The 21,159-nt window shown below is 39.6% G+C and overlaps 1 protein-coding gene across 1 annotated transcript in view; it reads left to right on the forward strand.

Moving 5' to 3' along the window:
• Positions 1–5,712: 5,712 nt before the first annotated feature.
• tbx22 (T-box transcription factor 22) overlaps positions 5,713–21,159 on the forward strand; it is a 17,707-nt gene continuing 2,260 nt past the window's right edge. Inside the window, exons 1-7 of the mRNA XM_014182156.3 lie at positions 5,713–6,086; positions 6,497–6,713; positions 8,504–8,605; positions 14,411–14,585; positions 15,577–15,741; positions 20,648–20,712; positions 20,804–20,889. Coding sequence (XP_014037631.3) covers positions 5,930–6,086; positions 6,497–6,713; positions 8,504–8,605; positions 14,411–14,585; positions 15,577–15,741; positions 20,648–20,712; positions 20,804–20,889 — 967 coding nt within the window. The 5' untranslated portion in view covers positions 5,713–5,929. The remainder of the gene's footprint in view (positions 6,087–6,496; positions 6,714–8,503; positions 8,606–14,410; positions 14,586–15,576; positions 15,742–20,647; positions 20,713–20,803; positions 20,890–21,159) is intronic.

Consider the following 21,159-nt stretch of genomic DNA (forward strand, 5'->3'; position numbering starts at 1 on the left):
CTAATCTACTCTGCTCTAATACACTGTGTTCTATTCTACTCTACTCTGCTCTAATCTACTGTGTTCTGTTCTACTCTACTCTGCTCTAATCTACTCTGTTCTGTTCTACGCTGCTCTAATCTACTGTGTTCTACTCTACTTTGCTCTAATATACTGTGTTCTGTTCTACTCTACTCTGCTCTAATCTACTGTGTTCTGTTATACTCTACTCTGCTCTAATATACTGTGTTCGGTTCTACTCTACTCTACTCTACTCTGTTCTAATATACTGTGTTCTGTTCTACTCTGCTCTAATATACTGTGTTCTGTTCTAATCTACTCTGCTCTAATATAATGTGTTCTGTTCTAATCTACTCTGCTCTAATATACTGTGTTCTATTCTGCTCTACTCTGCTCTAATCTACTGTGTTCTGTTCTACTCTACTCTGCTCTAATCTACTGTGTTCTGTTCTACTCTGCTCTAATATACTGTGTTCTGTTCTAATCTACTCTGCGCTAATATACTGTGTTCTCTTCTAATCTACTCTGCTCTAATATACTGTGTTCTATTCTACTCTACTCTGCTCTAATCTACTGTGTTCTGTTCTACTCTACTCTGCTCTAATCTACTCTGTTCTGTTCTACACTGCTCTAATCTACTGTGTTCTACTCTACTCTACTCTGCTCAAATATACTGTGTTCTGTTCTACTCTACTCTACTCTGCTCTAATCTACTGTGTTCTGTTCTACTCTGCTCTAATATACTGTGTTCTGTTCTAATCTACTCTGCGCTAATATACTGTGTTCTCTTCTAATCTACTCTGCTCTAATATCCTGTGTTCTATTCTACTCTACTCTGCTCTAATCTACTGTGTTCTGTTCTACTCTACTCTGCTCTAATCTACTCTGTTCTGTTCTACGCTGCTCTAATCTACTGTGTTCTACTCTACTCTACTCTGCTCTAATATACTGTGTTCTGTTCTACTCTACTCTGCTCTAATCTACTGTGTTCTGTTCTACTCTACTCTGCTCTAATATACTGTGTTCTGTTCTACTCTACTCTACTCTGTTCTAATATACTGTGTTCTGTTCTACTCTACTCTGCTCTAATATACTGTGTTCTGTTCTACTCTACTCTGCTCTAATCTACTGTGTTCTGTTCTACTCTATTCTGCTCTAATCTACTGTGTTCTGTTCTACTCTACTCTGCTCTAATATACTGTGTTCTGTTCTACTCTACTCTGCTCTAATCTACTGTGTTCTGTTCTACTCTGCTCTAATATACTGTGTTCTGTTCTAATCTACTCTGCGCTAATATACTGTGTTCTGTTCTAATCTACTCTGCTCTAATACACTGTGTTCTATTCTACTCTACTCTGCTCTAATCTACTGTGTTCTGTTCTACTCTACTCTGCTCTAATCTACTCTGTTCTGTTCTACGCTGCTCTAATCTACTGTGTTCTACTCTACTCTGCTCTAATATACTGTGTTCTGTTCTACTCTGCTCTAATCTACTGTGTTCTGTTGTACTCTATTCTGCTCTAATCTACTGTGTTCTGTTCTACTCTACTCTGCTCTAATCTACTGTGTTCTGTTCTACTCTGCTCTAATATACTGTGTTCTGTTCTAATCTACTCTGCGCTAATATACTGTGTTCTCTTCTAATCTACTCTGCTCTAATATACTGTGTTCTATTCTGCTCTACTCTGCTCTAATCTACTGTGTTCTGTTCTACTCTACTCTGCTCTAATCTACTCTGTTCTGTTCTACGCTGCTCTAATCTACTGTGTTCTACTCTACTCTACTCTGCTCTAATATACTGTGTTCTGTTCTACTCTACTCTGCTCTAATCTACTGTGTTCTGTTATACTCTACTCTGCTCTAATATACTGTGTTCTGTTCTACTCTACTCAACTCTGTTCTAATATACTGTGTTCTGTTCTACTCTGCTCTCATATACTGTGTTCTGTTCTAATCTACTCTGCTCTAATATACTGTGTTCTGTTCTAATCTACTCTGCTCTAATATACTGTGTTCTATTCTGCTCTACTCTGCTCTAATCTACTGTGTTCTGTTCTACTCTACTCTGCTCTAATATACTGTGTTCTACTCTACTCTACTCTACTCTACTCTGCTCTAATCTACTGTGTTCTGTTCTACTCTACTCTGGTCTAATCTACTCTGTTCTGTTCTACACTGCTCTAATCTACTGTGTTCTACTCTACTCTGCTCTAATCTACTGTGGTCTGTTCTACTCTACTCTGCTCTAATCTACTGTGTTCTGTTCTACTCTACTCTGCTTTAATCTACTGTGTTCCTTTCTACTCTACTCTGCTCTAATCTACTGTGTTCTGTTCTTCTCTACTCTGCTCTAATATACTGTGTTCTGTTCTACTCTACTCTGCTCTAATATACTGTGTTCTACTCTACTCTACTCTGCTCTAATCTACTGTGTTCTGTTCTACTCTACTCTGCTCTAATATACTGTGTTCTGTTCTACTGTACTCTGCTCTAATATACTGTGTTCTACTCTACCCTACTCCTCTCTCGCTCTTTCTTTCTTTATCACGCACACACACACACACACACACACACACACACACACACACACACACACACACACACACACACACACACACACACACACACACACACACACACACACACACCATCTTCTCAGAGGGCAAGGGCCTTCATGAGAGGTTGTAGGCATTACTCTAGTGTCAACAGGTTATTCAAATAGAGTTGGGCTGAATTATGAAGTAGCCTTGTAGATCCCGTCAGAACCAGTCAACCTGCCATGTGCCCCTGCAGGCCGGACATGATGGGAAAGACCAATTACAGCTGATCAGCCAAGCTCCTGGGTCGATGGAAACTTGAAGCATGTCTAAATTGGATTGGAGTTTCTAGTTTCCGCCAAGAGTGTGCACGTCGAGCTAAGAGCGTGCACGTCGAGCTTAATAAAAGGAAACACGTGTGCCAAACATCCCGAATCAGACAAACCATGACTTGTGTTAGATTTAGAACCATAAAACAACTAGCGCCGCTTCCTGTGAACACACACACTCCGGGCCCTATCCTGTATGGTCGTCAGTCTGTTGACAGCCAGATAATGTGATCAGGAGAGTTACGATCTGAACAGCGACACAGCTTTCTGGCCCGAGGACTGACATACACACACACATACACACAACTGCACACATTACAGGACAATTCACCAGTTGTTGGCTGGAAGCTAAGGAATGAAACTAGGAGTTTATTGTGTGCTAAATGGCTTTTTATCAATAATGGACATTATCCGTGATAGGGTGTAGACCCTGGTTGAAGCCCACAATAAACTCCTAGCTTCCAGGCCTACAGAGGAGCAGACAGAATGCTTCCCAAACTAACCAGAATGCCACTTCGTTTGTGATGCACTTTGTCACAGTAATTCATGGATTAAAATAAAGTTAAATAAGAATATGAAAACAAATAAAGGAGCAGGTATCCAGAACAGGCTGGAGCCCAGCAGTACCGACAGAGACCCGTCTGAGTCTGGGTCATCATCGCTAGTTCTCTGGTTCCCTCTTGTTGTCACATCAAAGTCCTGGGGCCTCCATCAGGCACCAAACCAACCCTTCACCACACCAGAGTCCCGGGGCCTCCATCAGGCACCAAACCAACCATTCACCAGACCAGAGTCCTGGGGCCTCCATCAGGCACCAAACCAACCATTCACCAGACCAGAGTCCTGGGGCTTCCATCAGGCACCAAACCAACCATTCACCAGACCAGAGTCCTGGGGCCTCCATCAGGCACCAAACCAACCATTCACCACATCAGAGTCCTGGGGCCTCCATCAGGCACCAAACCAATCATTCACCAGACCAGAGTCCCGGGGCCCCCATCAGGCACCAAACCAACCATTCACCACATCAGAGTCCTGGGGCCTCCATCAGGCACCAAACCAACCATTCACCAGACCAGAGTCCTGGGGCCTCCATCAGGCACCAAACCAACCCTTCACCACATCAGAGTTCCGGGGCCTCCATCACGCACCAAACCAACCATTCACCACATCAGAGTACCAGGGCCTCCATCAGGCACCAAAGCAACCATTCACCACATCAGAGTCCCGGGGCCTCCATCAGGCACCAAACCAACCATTCACCACATCAGAGTCCCGGGGCCTCCATCAGGCACCAAACCAACCATTCACCAGACCAGAGTCCTGGGGCCTCCATCAGGCACCAAACCAACCATTTACCAGACCAGAGTCCTGGGGCCTCCATCAGGCACCAAACCAACCATTCACCAGACTATCGTAAACACAGCATCATTTGTTTCGCCTTCTGACCAATTATTTTCTGTGATTAAAAAACATTCTGTGTTTGTGTTGAATGGGTCTATTTCATGTCAGAAGGTAATGTAATAATCTCCAGCTGTCATTATGGCCCCGTTTTCCCGCACGCCAAACTCCATCTGATCCCTGTTATGAGAACCAGACATCTCTCACATAGCACCGCAGACCCTCTCCCACACCCGTGCAGCGCGAGACACAAAACCGTTTTACTTACAGAAAGCCTCCAAATTAATAACGGAAATGTCAGCTTCAACCGAGAAGGAGAGAGAGATTCATGGATATATTTTAAATAGGCTCTCCAGATGTTCCGAGTTTGTCTCGAGTGAAATATTTGTCCAAGGATTCCCCCTGTCCTTTAAATAAAATTATATTACCACTCTCAACATTATGTTGCCACGCGAGCTGAAAAAGATAAAATAAATATGGAATATGAAAGACTATAATGGATTCGCTTAAAAAAATATATATATTATTTTGTTGACAAACTAACATCTCATTTATTTTGTTGACAAACTAACGTCTCATTTATTTTATTGACAAACTAACATTGAATTTCAGAATCTTTTTCCGTTTTAAACACCTGTTATTTTAGATGAAATATCACACGTGTAAATATTCTCTAAAAGGCTGTTTTATTATGTGTGGTCATAGTTAAAACAGAGCATGGCTTTCTATGTCGGGAAACTGTAAATACTGTTGTTCACATTAAAACAAAATAGTAGTGTATTAAAAACATTCTTCGTTTAGCTTAAATCAATCGTATAGTTGGGTGCCTTTTAGGAACGAGTTATTCAACAAATACAAAAGACGTTGAATGTATTTCACTATTTGGAATAATAGACAAAATACAAATAAAAAAATTGAACGTGTAGAAGATGTAATTAAACCAACACACCAAACAAATGGAGCAATAAATGAATTATTCACCCCTTTTTAACAATTAAAATAATTATTTTCATAACTCGAGGTTGTTTCATTAAAATCTGAAATGTACCAAAAAAATTAGCAATATCTTACTCAATGGTGTTTTAACAGTGCACCTAATATGGCTGTCTAACTGTTTGTTTCAGTCAAGAGGTGAGTCTAAAAGCTGTCCAAAAACCCAGACAAAAGGAGAATGCACTGAAGAGTATCAGATGCATTGATAAAATAGAATGATGACGCAATTAGAAAAATGTAAAATACCAAAGAAATACATAATGAGAACTGATACTTGCCGTCTGTCGATTTGAGTGTAATGTTTAGTGTTTATTTACTTTGAGACAGAGGGAGAGGGAGAGAGAGAGAGAGAGAGAGAGAGAGAGAGAGAGAGAGAGAGAGAGAGAGAGAGAGAGAGAGAGAGAGAGGAGCATGAAAAGGAGGAAAGGGAGGAGAGAGGCAAGCGGAAACTGCGGGGCCGTTAACATGGATTTAGATGCATAGTGCGCGCGCCACGGAGCCATGGGAACTCACCGGGTCAATTAGCTGCGTCGCATAGCCACATGAACAGAAGGCAGACAGACCGGGGGCTCGCAGAGGCCCTGGGTGAAGCGGAAAAACGGAACAGCGCGCGACAAGAGTGCAGCCTTCAGGACCCCAGAGAAAGGAGACTAACCGCCTCGCGTCAGGATGCAGGGTCTGAGCTCACGAGCCCACGCTTTCTCGGTGGAAGCACTGGTCGGTAAAACGATAAAGAGGATGAAGGAGGAGAACGGGAAGGACTCGAGCTCACTGGGAGACACAGAGACGGAGACAAGCTCCAATCGGCAGGAGACAGACAAACACGGTCGGTCAACTTTAACCCGCGCGCATCTCTCTGCTTTACACACGCACTATTCTGCGACTAACTTGAATAAAAAGTCATCTTTTTTTAAGACAGAAACAAATCTAGATAGTAATGTAAAAATAAAAACATTAGTGTCTTTGCTTCTTCTGAGAAGCACTGTCCAAGTAGTAAAATAGAAAACAACAACTTGTTTTGTGGCTTTGTGTTGATTTTCTAGGACTATTGATGACACATTCCTAGCGTTTTTCACTTCAATGGTTTGTCAAATTGATGTGTTTTAATTAAAGGAAACAGCTGAAAGCTTTACACTTAAATGGAATCAAGCCAGCAGCATTCCGCATGTTCAGGATGCAACAGTTCTAATTTATCAACAATATAGAATGTCTTAAACTGTTCCTTCACTCAAAAAGATTACCCAAACGACCAGAGGAGGAAGGCTGGTAACACGCCAAGAAGGCTGGGAGACTGCGAATCTGAGCCGGGGAGAGAAGAAAGGAGAAGGCCGGGAGATAGTGACTCTAACCCGGGTAGAGAGGAGAGAGATGTCCGGGTGGAGCTCCAGGGGTCGGATCTGTGGACTAGGTTTCATGAGATCGGGACAGAGATGATTATTACCAAAGCGGGCAGGTAAAACTGACCCCTTCACACGCCTACCAAACTGTCAAATTACAGACCTTTACACACGCTAGCTAAACTAGGTAAAACTCAGACCTTTACACACTAACACACAGTAGCCAATACACTACAATATGGACTACACACTAATCAAACTGTTAATTAATCTGATTTACAGTATGAGGATAATACACATTGGTCAGGAAAGAGGGCCATATTGCAACAAGTCACTGATGTTGCACTTGCAAAAACAAAAACATTTTCTATACAGGCCTATAGCCTATTATACAGGCCTATAGTCTATTATACAGGCCTATAGTCTATTATACAGGCCTATAGTCTATTATACAGGCCTATAGTCTATTTTACAGGCCAATAGTCTATTATACAGGTCTATAGTCTATTATACAGGCCTATAGCCTATTATACAGGCCTATAGTCTATTATACAGGCCTATAGCCTATTATACAGGCCTATAGCCTATTATACAGGCCTATAGCCTATTATACAGGCCCATAGTCTATTATACAGGCCTATAGTCTATTATACAGGCCTATAGTCTATTATACAGGCCTATAGTCTATTATACAGGCCTACAGTTTATTATACAGGCCTATAGCCTATTATACAGGCCTATAGTCTATTATACAGGCCTATAGCTTATTATACAGGCCTATAGTCTATTATACAGGCCTATAGCCTATTATACAGGCCTATAGCCTATTATACAGGCCTATAGCCTATTTTACAGGCCTATAGCCTATTATACAGGCCTATAGTCTATTATACAGGCCTATAGTCTATTATACAGGCCTATAGCCTATTATTCGATTGCTGTGTATGAAATCTTTACATTGGCTGTATCTACAAATTAAATGTACAATTTTGTATTTATTTATTTTATTTTACCTTTATTTAACCAGGTAGGCAAGTTGAGAACAACTTCTCATTTACAATTGCGACCTGGATTTACTGCAGCCTTCAAACTATTGAATGTTTATTTAATTTCACCAATAGAAAAAATGTTTTTACACAGTTAAAACAACAACAGCAGTATGTGTAGGAGGGGGGAAAAGGCGAAAGGGCTTGTCGAGTATTTATTTTGCAGGGTCAGTACTACTACGTAAAAACTAAATGGGGATACTTTTTATCATTTTATAAATGGCCATTGGAATTTTTCGAAGTATTTTAGGGTTGTATTTTTTCATAGTGTTTTAGGGTTGTATTTTTTTTTATAGTATTTCTATAACTTTATATTCGTTGACTCTTATCATATAATTAACAGTGTACATGCTTTATTCCTCAGGAATTGGAGCTCTGTTATTTTGTAATTACATTTTGTGGTAATTTTGTAATTTTAATTTCTTTGCATATTCTTTAACATTTTCATAACAGTTTCATAAAATCACATGTTATTCTATATAGGCTAAACATTTCATGACTTGTTATAAATTATATTATCTCTGTTGCTGCAAAGTTCGTTTTAAACATTTGATAGTCCTTTTTATGAGACGAGTAATACATCTCGTCAGAATGCCCTCGTGGCCTCAGAGATTCACCTTGACTGAGGGTTAGGGTTAGGGTTTAGGGGTTAGGGTTAGGTTAGGTTAGGCTAACCCTAACCCATATTCACCTTGACTGAGGCCCGTAGCCTCTCTTTCACTGGTGTTACATTTCCAACAAATTTAACTGACGCACTAGTTGATATTGAATAAAATTATGGATTGAATTAAATACGCTATTATATGATAACAATTTTTGCTCATTTATCCTACTTTAAACTCTGTGTGTGTTTTCTACAGGAGGATGTTCCCGTCCTTGCGCGTAAAGGTGCGTAACTTGGACCCGTGCCAGCAGTACTACATCGCCATGGACGTTTTGCCCATCGACTCCAAACGATACAGGTAGACCCTAAACGTATATGTAACCTACAATTGTAAATTGAACGAAAGGAAATGGTCTCCTATTTTAGAAACGTACTTTAAAACCAGCGCATTATTGCATCAATAGGTCTTTCCATTGTTTCCACATTTCTCTCAAATGAAGCTGCAAATTCTACTATATTTTTGTACTGTAAATCAAGCATTTTACCCAATATACACGCATTTAACGAGCATAGGGTGACAGTAGTGGTGCTTGGGTAAAATCACCGTGGGAGCCAAGCTAGGGGAAAAAAAAGCCATATTACAACCAATGTGTTTTGATAAATGCGTTGTTTGCTCTATAACCTGTTCGTTCATATGCCTTGCCACGGTGATAGACCTAAGGCTGAGGCAATGCGTTTCAAGTTCTAATGTCACGTGCACAAGTACAGTGAAATGCCATTCTTGCAAACTCAAAACGCATCATTGTAATAAAGAATAAAAATGTATTTAAAAAAAATACAATTAAAATTAAATAAAGATAATTAAGAATTAGAAATATGAAATACACAATAAAGTAAGTAAGTAAGTAAGTAAGTATACTATATCCAGGAAATATTTAAACATTCAGTTCCAATACCATGTTTAGAAGACACAGTGGCAGAATAAATTCCACCACACCTTCGTTTTATTACAAAACCAGAGCGACATCTGTCCAGCGGAGTCCACAAAGCATATGGTAGGAAACAGTCACATGACCTACAGCGGTAAAGCAAGTTAATATTTCTAACATTTTTGAACTACTAAACAACTATTGATTTAGAACCCAGGAGAGTTTCCACAAGTCGAAAAGAAACCAGAAGCTGCCTCCACTATTGCAGCACCACATCACCACCAGCTAATCACCTCTGCATAGTGTAATACAGCGCCAACTAAACGATTCCAAAAACTATTTAGAAATCAATGTAAGCTCAATACTATGTGCCTGTCCATGGTGCTGCTTGCTGTGTGTGTGTTTAAGTAGAAAAAAACATGTTGACACACCCTACTTGTAGAGAAACGCCAATTCCATCCTCCTCTCTTTCATGTTGACGTAACGGTCTATGACTCTGTCATACAGTACACCCTTTTAGTTTTTGGTGTCCTTACCTACCTGACTAAAATGCTTGCTTGCTTGCTAGCCTAACTTCCTTTCATGGGCAACGATTAGCCAATTAGTTAACATTAGCCTTCTATGTCTCGCTACATATTGAACTTCCAGCCTCTCGGGCCAGGGGCACAATGTATGAATTTATGGTTGGATCAGAATCGCCTTTTTAATCATTGACCAGGAAGGAGAATTAAGTAAAACCACAAGTACAAATCCCTATCTCCATCCATGGCTAATTTAGGAAAGGGACAATTTTAGCTAGCTAGCCACCAGAGGACAACAACACAACGAGATGCAACAATTCAAGTTTTTTTTCTGTCAATGAGGTTTGGCTTTTGATGTGATGTGAAATTCCAAACTGGCTTCCCTTAACACTTTTTTTTGGTGTGCAAGGACCATTCACAGTTGAGTTCACTCAGCTTAGCTCAAAGCTGATTGCCTATTATTGTATATTTTTTTAATCAAGGAAGACCAAATGATTGCTGGCTTCCCTTGCAACAATTTCATACACATTTTGACCAGACAGCATTAGACAGATGTGCTACGCATACAGAGACAGAGGGGCGCTGTTTCACTCCCTCGGATGCTTTTTCTAGTGAGATACATTCAGCCTCTTGCGAATTAAAGGAAAATTATGAAACACAAAGAGACGAAAGATATAAAATAATGTATGTTTTTTTCCTTTTTTCTTGGTAATTTTTGTGCGAAGCCTGGCTTTCCTTAGCATCCATGAATACGCACCACTGGAGGGTCGAGGGGTATATCAAATACAGCTAGGCCTCTATAGCCTAAATATAGTCACAAAAATGTTTGACTTGGAAAGTCAGTTACTTCATGGCAAACTCTTATGGCATAGCTTTGTAAGGGGAGAACTATGTGGTCACAACTCATTATTAGTCTTTTCACCTGTTGTTAGTGAAGCCAACTTGTCAACTCTGGGTGGACAATAAAGTCAAAGGATATTCTATTCTGATATTGTGTTCTGATATTCTGTTCTGATATTCTGTTCTGATGTTCTGTTCTGATGTTCTGTTCTGTTCTGATGTTCTGTTTTGTTATTCTGTTCTGATATTCTGTTCTGTTCTGATGTTCTGATGTTCTGATATTTTGTTCTGATATTCTGTTCTAATGTTCTGTTCTGGAATTCTGTTCTGATGTTGTTCTGATGTTCTGTTCTGTTCTGATGTTCTGTTTTGTTATTCTGTTCTGATATTCTGTTCTGATGTTCTGATATTTTGTTTTGATATTCTGTTCTGATGTTCTGTTCTGATATTCTGTTCTGATGTTCTGTTCTGATGTTCTGTTCTGATATTTTGTTTTGTTATTCTGTTCTGATATTCTGTTCTGATGTTCTGATATTCTGTTCTGATATTCTATTCTGATATTCTGTTCTGATATTCTGTTCTGATGTTCTGATATTCTGTTCTGATATTCTATTCTGATATTCTGTTTTGATATTGTGTTCTGATATTGTGTTCTAATATTCTGTTCTGATATTCTGTTCTGATGTTCTGTTCTGATGTTCTGTTTTGATATTCTGTTCTGATGTAATGTTCTGATATTCTGTTCTGATGTAATGTTCTAATATGGTGGAACAAGCTCCCTCACGACGCCAGGACAGCGGAGTCAATCACCACCTTCCTTCTAACCCCCCCCCCCTCCCCCCAAAAAAGATATAGATGTACTATTGTAAAGTGGTTGTTCCACTGGATATCATAAGGTGAAGGCACCAATTTGTAAGTCGTTCTGGATAAGAGCGTCTGCTAAATGACGTAAATGTAAATGTAAATGTAATATTCTGTTCTGATGTTCTGATATTCTGTTGTGATATTCTGTTCTGATATTCTGATGTTCTGTTCTGATATTCTGTTGTGATATTCTGATGTTCTGTTCTGATGTTCTGTTCTGATATTCTGATGTTCTGTTCTGATATTCTGTTGTGATATTCTGTTGTGATATTCTGATATTCTGTTGTGATATTCTGTTCTGATATTCTGATGTTCTGTTGTGATATTCTGTTGTGATATTCTGATGTTCTATTCTGATGTTCTGATATTCTGTTCTGATATTCTGTTCTGATATTCTGTTGTATTTAGGTATGTGATGTTCTGATGTTCTGTTCTGATGTTCTGATATTCTGTTCTGATATTCTGTTCTGGTATTCTGTTCTGATGTTCTGATATTCTGTTCTGATATTCTAATATTCTGTCCTGATATTCTGTTGTATTTAGGTATGTGATGTTCTGATGTTCTGTTCTGATGTTCTGATGTTCTGTTCTGATATTCTGATATTCTGTTCTGATATTCTGTTCTGATGTTCTGATATTCTGTTCTGATATTCTGATAATCTGTTCTGATATTCTGTTGTATTTAGGTATGTGATGTTCTGATGTTCTGTTCTGATGTTCTGATATTCTGTTCTGATATTCTGTTCTGGTATTCTGTTCTGATGTTCTAATATTCTGTCCTGATATTCTGTTGTATTTAGGTATGTGATGTTCTGATGTTCTGTTCTGATGTTCTGATGTTCTGTTCTGATATTCTGATATTCTGTTCTGATATTCTGTTCTGATATTCTGTTCTGATGTTCTGATATTCCGTTCTGATATTCTGATAATCTGTTCTGATATTCTGTTGTATTTAGGTATGTGATGTTCTGATGTTCTGTTCTGATGTTCTGATATTCTGTTCTGATATTCTGTTCTGATGTTCTGATATTCTGTTCTGATATTCTAATATTCTGTCCTGATATTCTGTTGTATTTAGGTATGTGATGTTCTGATGTTCTGTTCTGATGTTCTGATATTCTGGTCTGATATTCTGATATTCTGTTCTGATATTCTGTTGTATTTAGGTATGTGATGTTCTGATGTTCTGTTCTGATGTTCTGTTCTGATGTTCTGTTCTGTTCTGATATTCTATTCTGTTCTGATATTCTGTTCTGATATTCTGTTGTATTTAGGTATGTGATATTCAGATATTCTGTTCTGATATTCTGTTGTATTTATGTATGTGATATTCTGATTTTCTGTTCTGATATTCTGTTCTGATGTTCTGATATTCTGTTCTGATATTCTGATAATCTGTTCTGATATTCTGTTGTATTTAGGTATGTGATGTTCTGATGTTCTGTTCTGATGTTCTGATATTCTGTTCTGATATTCTGTTCTGGTATTCTGTTCTGATGTTCTAATATTCTGTCCTGATATTCTGTTGTATTTAGGTATGTGATGTTCTGATGTTCTGTTCTGATGTTCTGATGTTCTGTTCTGATATTCTGATATTCTGTTCTGATATTCTGTTCTGATATTCTGTTCTGATGTTCTGATATTCCGTTCTGATATTCTGATAATCTGTTCTGATATTCTGTTGTATTTAGGTATGTGATGTTCTGATGTTCTGTTCTGATGTTCTGATATTCTGTTCTGATATTCTGTTCTGATGTTCTGATATTCTGTTCTGATATTCTAATATTCTGTCCTGATATTCTGTTGTATTTAGGTATGTGATGTTCTGATGTTCTGTTCTGATGTTCTGATATTCTGGTCTGATATTCTGATATTCTGTTCTGATATTCTGTTGTATTTAGGTATGTGATGTTCTGATGTTCTGTTCTGATGTTCTGTTCTGATGTTCTGTTCTGTTCTGATATTCTGATATTATATTCTGTTCTGATATTCTGTTCTGATATTCTGTTGTATTTAGGTATGTGATATTCAGATATTCTGTTCTGATATTCTGTTGTATTTACGTATGTGATATTCTGATTTTCTGTTCTGATATTCTGTTGTATTTACGTATGTGATATTCTGATATTCTGTTCTGTTCTGTTGTATTTAGGTATGTGATGTTCTGATATTCTGTTCTGATGTTCTGTTCTGATATTCTGTTGTGTTTAGGTATGTGATATTCTGATATTCTGTTCTGATGTTCTGATATTCTGTTCTGATATTCTGTTCTGATGTTCTGTTGTATTTAGGTATGTGATGTTCTGATGTTCTGTTGTGATGTTCTGTTGTATTTAGGGTATGTGATGTTCTGTTGTGATGTTCTGTTGTATTTAGATATGTGATGTTCTGTTGTGATGTTCTGTTGTATTTAGGTATGTGATGTTCTGATATTCTGTTGTATTTAGGTGTGTGATGTTCTGATGTTCTGTTGTATTTAGGTATGTGATGTTCTGATGTTCTGTTGTATTTAGGTATGTGATGTTCTGATGTTCTGTTGTGATGTTCTGTTATATTTAGGTATGTGATGTTTTGATGTTCTGTTGTGATGTTCTGTTATATTTAGGTATGTGATGTTCTGATGTTCTGTTGTATTTAGGTATGGGTCGATGTTCTGATGTTCTGGGTGTGCTGATGTTCTGTTGTATTTAGGTATGTGATGTTCTGATGTTCTGTTCTGATGTTCTGTTGTATTCAGGTATGTGATGTTCTGTTCTGATGTTCTGTTGTATTCAGGTATGTGATGTTCTGTTGTGATGTTCTGTTATATTTAGGTATGTGATGTTCTGTTGTGATGTTCTGTTATATTTAGGTATGTGATGTTCTGATGTTCTGTTGTGATGTTCTGTTGTATTTAGGTATGTGATGTTCTGATATTCTGTTGTATTTAGGTATGCGATGTTCTGTTGTTCTGTTGTATTCAGGTATGTGATGTTCTGATGTTCTGTTGTGATGTTCTGTTATATTTAGGTATGTGTACCACAGCTCTCAGTGGATGGTGGCAGGAAACACGGACCACTCTTGCGTCGCGCCGCGCTTGTACATGCACCCGGACTCCCCGTGCGTGGGCGAGACGTGGATGCGTCAGGTGATCAGCTTCGATCGGGTCAAACTGACCAACAATGAGATGGAGGACAAGGGACACGTACGTCACATCTCTCTTTCTGATCTACAATCATTTAATCTACTGTGTTCTATTACTATTTGACTGCTAATCTATAGGATTTAATTAAACATGGCTGGAATGCTGTTTTAGCCAATCAGCATCCAGGATCCAAACTACCAGGTTTAAAACTACTTTTATAATCCGGGTAGTGTAGGTACTGGATGATGATTGGCTGGAAGCCATGGTATATCAAACAAGTCATTCTATTACAAACTGGTTACCAACATCATTAGAACAGTAAACAAGTCATTCTATTATAAACTGGTTACCAACATTATTAAAACAGTAAACAAGTCATTCTATTACAAACTGGTTCCCAACATTATTAAAACAGTAAACAAGTCATTCTATTATAAACTGGTTACCAACATTATTAAAACAGTAAACAAGTCATTCTATTATAAACTGGTTACCATCATCATTAAAACAGTAAACAAGTGTAATAATGACAGTAACCAGTTCATAATACAGTAAGGCTCCTCTGGGGTTGGTGGTATATGGACAATATACCACGGCTAAGGGCTGTATGCAGGCTGTACTCTGCATTGCGTTGTGCATAAGAACAGCCCTTAGCCGTGGTACATCGGCCATATACCACACCTCCTTATTGCTTAATTCTATTCTATCACTGTATTTTATGGGTCAAGAATAAACAATTTACTGAAAGAGGCTTCGAACTATCTGAGATGAGAAATGTTTTGTTAGAAAAAAGGCTACAGTCATGATGAAAGTTAAAATGGCTACAGCTTGGTGATGGTGTCCGGTATGTTTGTCTGGGATTTGGTGGTTGTTATTGGTACACCTGTTGTAAGGTTTGCATATCTTTAATGGCAGTTGGTTGTTATATAATCTTGCATGAAGTTCAGAAACCTCCAAAACACAACATACATGGCCAAAATGCATGTAACATCTATGTTGTGCTGATGGACATCACATTGACTTCGTTCTCTAAATGACTCTCTTGGTTCAGATCATTCTACAGTCAATGCATAAGTACAAGCCTCGCGTCCATGTGATCCGCCACGACCCCCGGCTGGACCTATCAAAGATCCCCTCGCTGCCCACTGAGGGTATGGCCAGCTTCTCCTTCCCAGAGACAGAGTTCACCACTGTGACAGCCTATCAGAACCAACAGGTACTTTCTCTCAGCCAGTCAGAACCAATAGGTACTGCCTTACCAATCAGAACTAACAAGCACTTACTGCGTCAGCCAATCAGAACAGCGAATCAGAACAGTCTATCAGAACCAACAGGTAGTTAAAGTTATTGACAATATGATTTATGTATTAATGCTAACACAGTATAATGCATCAGTTGGACTGGCTTCACTGTGGTCTAAACTACACATTCAGTAGAATAGATCAGTTGGACTGGCTTCACTGTGGTCTAAACTAGAAACTCAGTATAATGGATCAGGAGGACTGGCTTCACTGTGGTCTAAACTAGACATTCAGTAGAATAGATCAGGAGGACTGGCTTCATGTGTGTGTCCATGTGACCGTGGTGTTGCCTGTGGTCCCTGCAGTAACAGAAGACTCTCGTGGATTGGCAGCAGCTCTCTTCATCAGGGTCCACTTCACTTCTGCTGAATGCATAATAATATAGAAAGGCACACGCACACACACCATCTGTTCAGGACAGAAACACACACACCATCTGTTCAGGACAGAAACACACACACCATCTGTTCAGGACAGCACACACACACACCACACACCATCTGTTCAGGACAGAAACACACACACCATCTGTTCAGGACAGACACACACATCATCTGTTCAGGACAGAAACACACACACCATCTGTTCAGGACAGACAGACACACATCATCTGTTCAGGACAGACACACACACACCATCTGTTCAAGACAGACACACACACACACCATCTGTTCAGGACAGAAACACACACACCATCTGTTCAGGACAGACACACACACACACACACACACACCATCTGTTCAGGACAGACACACACACACCATCTGTTCAGGACAGAAACATACACACACCATCTGTTCAGGACAGAAACACACACACCATCTGTTCAGGACAGAAACATACACACACCATCTGTTCAGGACAGAAACATACACACACCATCATGGTTTACAAGCTCAGGACAGAAACACACACACCATCTGTTCAGGACAGAAACACACACACACACCATCATGGTTTACAAGCTCAGGACAGACACACACACACCATCTGTCCAGGACAGAAATACACACATCATCTGTTCAGGACAGAAACACACACATCTTCGTGGTCTGTGACTGTGACAGGCTGTGACTGTGGAAACCATAGCTCCTACTAAACCAAGCTCAGGTCTGTGACAGGCTGTGACTGTGGAAACCATAGCTCCTACTAAACCAAGCTCAGGTCTGTGACCAGGCTGTGACTGTGGAAACCATAGCTCCTACTAAACCAAGCTCAGGACATATTATTATAGAGACCAGAGAGTGACCAGGCTGGCTAAGGATGGCTGGCTGTCAAACACCATATAAAACCCTGTTACCACTCCCTGTTCGTGTGTGTGTGTGTGTGTGTGTGTGTGTGTGTGTGTGTGTGTGTGTGTGTGTGTGTGTGTGTGTGTGTGTGTGTGTGTGTGTGTGTGTGTGTGTGTGTGTGTGTGTGTGTGTGTGTGTGTGTGTGTGGGTGCCCTGTTTGACATGGCTGGCTGCCCAGCTGGCTGTAAGGGTTTGTAGTCCCAGAGGGTGTGGCCTACAGTCTCCAGCTCCCAGCAGCCCTCAGATCAGCGCTATAAACTGACTGAGGTTATTGTTGTTTTAACCTCTATGGGACCGGCGGGACGAATTCGTCCCACCTACGTAACAGCCAGTTGAATCCTGTGGCGCGATTTCAAAACCTTTGAAATGCTATTACTTCAATTTCTCAAACATATGACTATTTTACAGCTATTTAAAGACAAGACTCTCCTTTATCTAACCACACTGTCCGATTTCAAAAAGGCTTTACAACGAAAGCAAAACATTAGATTATGTCAGCAGAGTACACAGCCAGAAATAATCAGACACCCATTTTTCAAGCTAGCATATAATGTCACAAAAACCAAAACCACAGCTAAATGCAGCACTAACCTTTGATGATCTTCATCAGATGACACTCCTAGGACATTATGTTATACAATACATGCATGTTTTGTTCAATCAAGTACATATTTATATCAAAAACCAGCATTTTACATTAGCATGTGACGTTCAGAACTAGCATTCCCACCGAACACTTCCGGTGAATTTACTAAATTACTCACGATAAACGTTCTCAAAAAACATAACAATTATTTTGAATTATAGATACAGAACTCCTTTATGCAATCGCGGTGTCCGATTTTAAAATAGCTTTTCGGTGAAAGCACATTTTGTAATATTCTGAGTAGATAGCTCGCCATCACGGGTTAGCTAATTTGACACCCACCAAGTTTGGTACTCACCAAACTCAGATTTACTATAAGAAAAATTGGATTACATTTGCTGTTCTTCGTCAGAATGCACTCCCAGGACTTCTACTTCAACAACAAATGTTGGTTTGGTTCCAAATAATCCATAGTTATATCCAAATAGCGGCGTTTTGTTCGTGCGTTCAAGACACTATCCGAAGGGTAACGAAGGGTGACGCGCGGACGCATATCGTGACAAAAAAATTCAAAATATTCCATTACCGTACTTCGAAGGATGTGAAACGCTGTTTAAAATCAATTTTTATGCGATTTTTCTCATAAAAAAGCGATAATATTCCGACCGGGAGACGTCCTTTCCGTTCAAAGACTCAAAATCTAAAATGGACTCTTCACGTGCATGCGCACGCCCGTCTCATTGTTCTCAGATCGACCACTTACCAAATGCGCTACTGTTTTTCAGCCAGTAACTGCAGAGTCATCATTCAATGTTCTGGCGCCTTCTGAGAGCCTATGGGAGCATTAGAAAGTGTCACGTTACAGCAGAGATCCTTTGTTTTGGATAGAGATGACAAAGAAGGCCAAGAAATGGTCAGACAGGGTACTTCCTGTACAGAATCTTCTCAGGTTTTGGCCTGCCATTTGAGTTCTGTTATACTCACAGACACCATTCAAACAGTTTTAGAAACTTTGGAGTGTTTTCTATCCAAAGCTACTAATTATATGCATATTCTAGTTTCTGGGCAGGAGTAATAACCAGATTAAATCGGGTACGTTTCTTATCCGGCCGTGAAAATACTGCCCCCTATCCATAACAAGTTAACCCTTTTTTGGTTACTACATGGTTCCATATGTGTTATTTCATAGTTCTGAGTAAAAAGACAGAAAAACCCTTGAATGAGTAGGTGTGTCCAAACTTTTGACTGGTACTGTAGGTTATATTTTTCCTGGCCCTGACACCTGCTACAGGGATCACTATGACAAGCTGTGACCTGGGAAACCATAGCTCCTACTAAACCGGCTTTTCCCAAGCTGTACGCCAAACAAAAATGTGATTCACATTTTCAAATACTCCATTTAGATTTTTCCACGGGGCTGTACATTTGGGTGATGTTTTTTTCTCACCTGAGTAGCCTCGTTTCACTGCCAAAAACCAAATGAAACCATCTCATGTTCAGCGAAATAACAACACAATGTCAAATTTGTATTTGTATTTATTATGGATCCCCGTTAGCTGCTGCCAAAGCAGCAACACTCTGTGTGCCTAGTCAAATAATGAACATCCAATCACATTAACCGTTACTCTCTCGCGGGAATTCCACTAACGGTCCATATGTAGCCAAACGTAGCTGCTGCTCATTCCATTTGCTCGAAAATTGATAAATGGTTAAAAAACGTAAGGCCCGCGTCCATAGAGACACATACCAGCTCTACTGGTAGTACTGCAACTACCAGCAGTACTACACCTGCTACTACCAGCAGTACTACACCTGCTACTACCAGCAGCACTACACCTGCTACTACCAGCAGTACTACACCTGCACCTGTTGACGACACAAGTTGTTCTGCTTCCACAAGCACATCCAATGCTAGCATCAGTAATTCTACATTTGTTGTTAGCCCAGCTAGCATGGACACTGACAGTTGTGAATCTGATGCAGCCGAAGAGCTACTGCCCCCTTACCCGGGAAAGCACCGAACAACAGACAGGGACGTTGGACCATCGAAGAGGCGCAAAAATGATGAGAACTACATTGATTTGGGGTTCACATATACACTACCTGTCAAAAGTTTGGGGTCACTTAGAAATGTACTTGTTTTTGAACAAAAGCAATTTTTTGTCCATTAAACTGAATTGATCAGAAATACAGTGTAGACATTGTTAAGGTTGTAAATTACTATTGTAGCTGGAAACGGCTGATTTTTTATGAAATATCTACATAGGTGTACAGAGGCCCATTATCAGCAACCATCACTCCTGTGTTCCAATGACACGTTGTGTTACCTAATCCAAGTCTAGCACTTTAAAAGGAAAATTGATCATTAGAAAACACTTTTGCAATTATGTTAGCACAGCTGAAAACTGTTGTTCTGATTAAAGAAGCAATAAAACTGGCCTTCTTTAGACTAGTTGAGTATCTGGAGCATCAGCATTTGTGAGTTTGATTACAGGCTCAAAATGTCCAGAAACAAAACACTTTCTTCTGAAACTCATCAGTCTATTCTTGTTCTGAGAAATTAAGGCTAATCCATGCGAGAAATTGCCAAGAAACTGAAGATCTCGTACAACACTGTGTTCTACTCCCTTCACAGAACAGCGCAAACTGGCTCTAACCAGAATAGAAATAGGAGTGGGAGTGGGTGCACAACTGAGCAAGAGGACAAATACATTTGAGTGTCTAGTTTGAGAAACAGACGCCTCACAAGTCCTCAATTGGCAGCTTCATTAAATAGTACCCGCAAAACACCAGTCTCAATTTAAACAGTGAAGAGGCGACTCCGGGATGCCTCCCTTCTAGGCAGAGTTCACAAAGCTGTAGCTGAAACCATAGCTCCTACTAAACCATGTAGGTCATATTCCTAACCCTCTGTCTGTCCTGATTTGTTGTTTGTGCTGTCAGATCACCAAATTGAAGATTGACAGGAACCCATTCGCTAAGGGCTTCAGAGACCCAGGACGGAACAGGTAAACAAACACAGATATAAAGTGTCTACATCACACCATTTTCTCTATATAGTTCACTATTTTAACACTTCTGAATACTCTCTCTGTGTAGGGGTGTGTTGGACGGCCTCATGGAGTCCTATCCCTGGAGAAGCCCCCTCAGTCTGGAGTTCAAACCATTTACTCTTCAGCTACAAGGTGAATGGCTACAGACAGACACACACAGACCTATTCCGACATTAATTATTAAAAAAGTAAAACTAAGAACAATTCTGTTAACTCAATCACAGAGATTTACATTGTATAACTCTATGTATGGTTGTTAATCTAACTCTAATTGTGGTTGTTAATCTAACTCTAATTATGGTTGTTAATCTAACGCTAGTTATGGTTGTTAATCTAACTCTAGATATTGTTGTTAATCTAACTCTAGTTATGGTTGTTAATCTAACTCTAGGTATAGTAGTT

This window comes from Salmo salar, chromosome 09 (genome assembly GCF_965601325.2).
Source record: "Salmo salar chromosome 09, fSalSal1, whole genome shotgun sequence".
Taxonomy (NCBI): domain Eukaryota; kingdom Metazoa; phylum Chordata; class Actinopteri; order Salmoniformes; family Salmonidae; genus Salmo; species Salmo salar.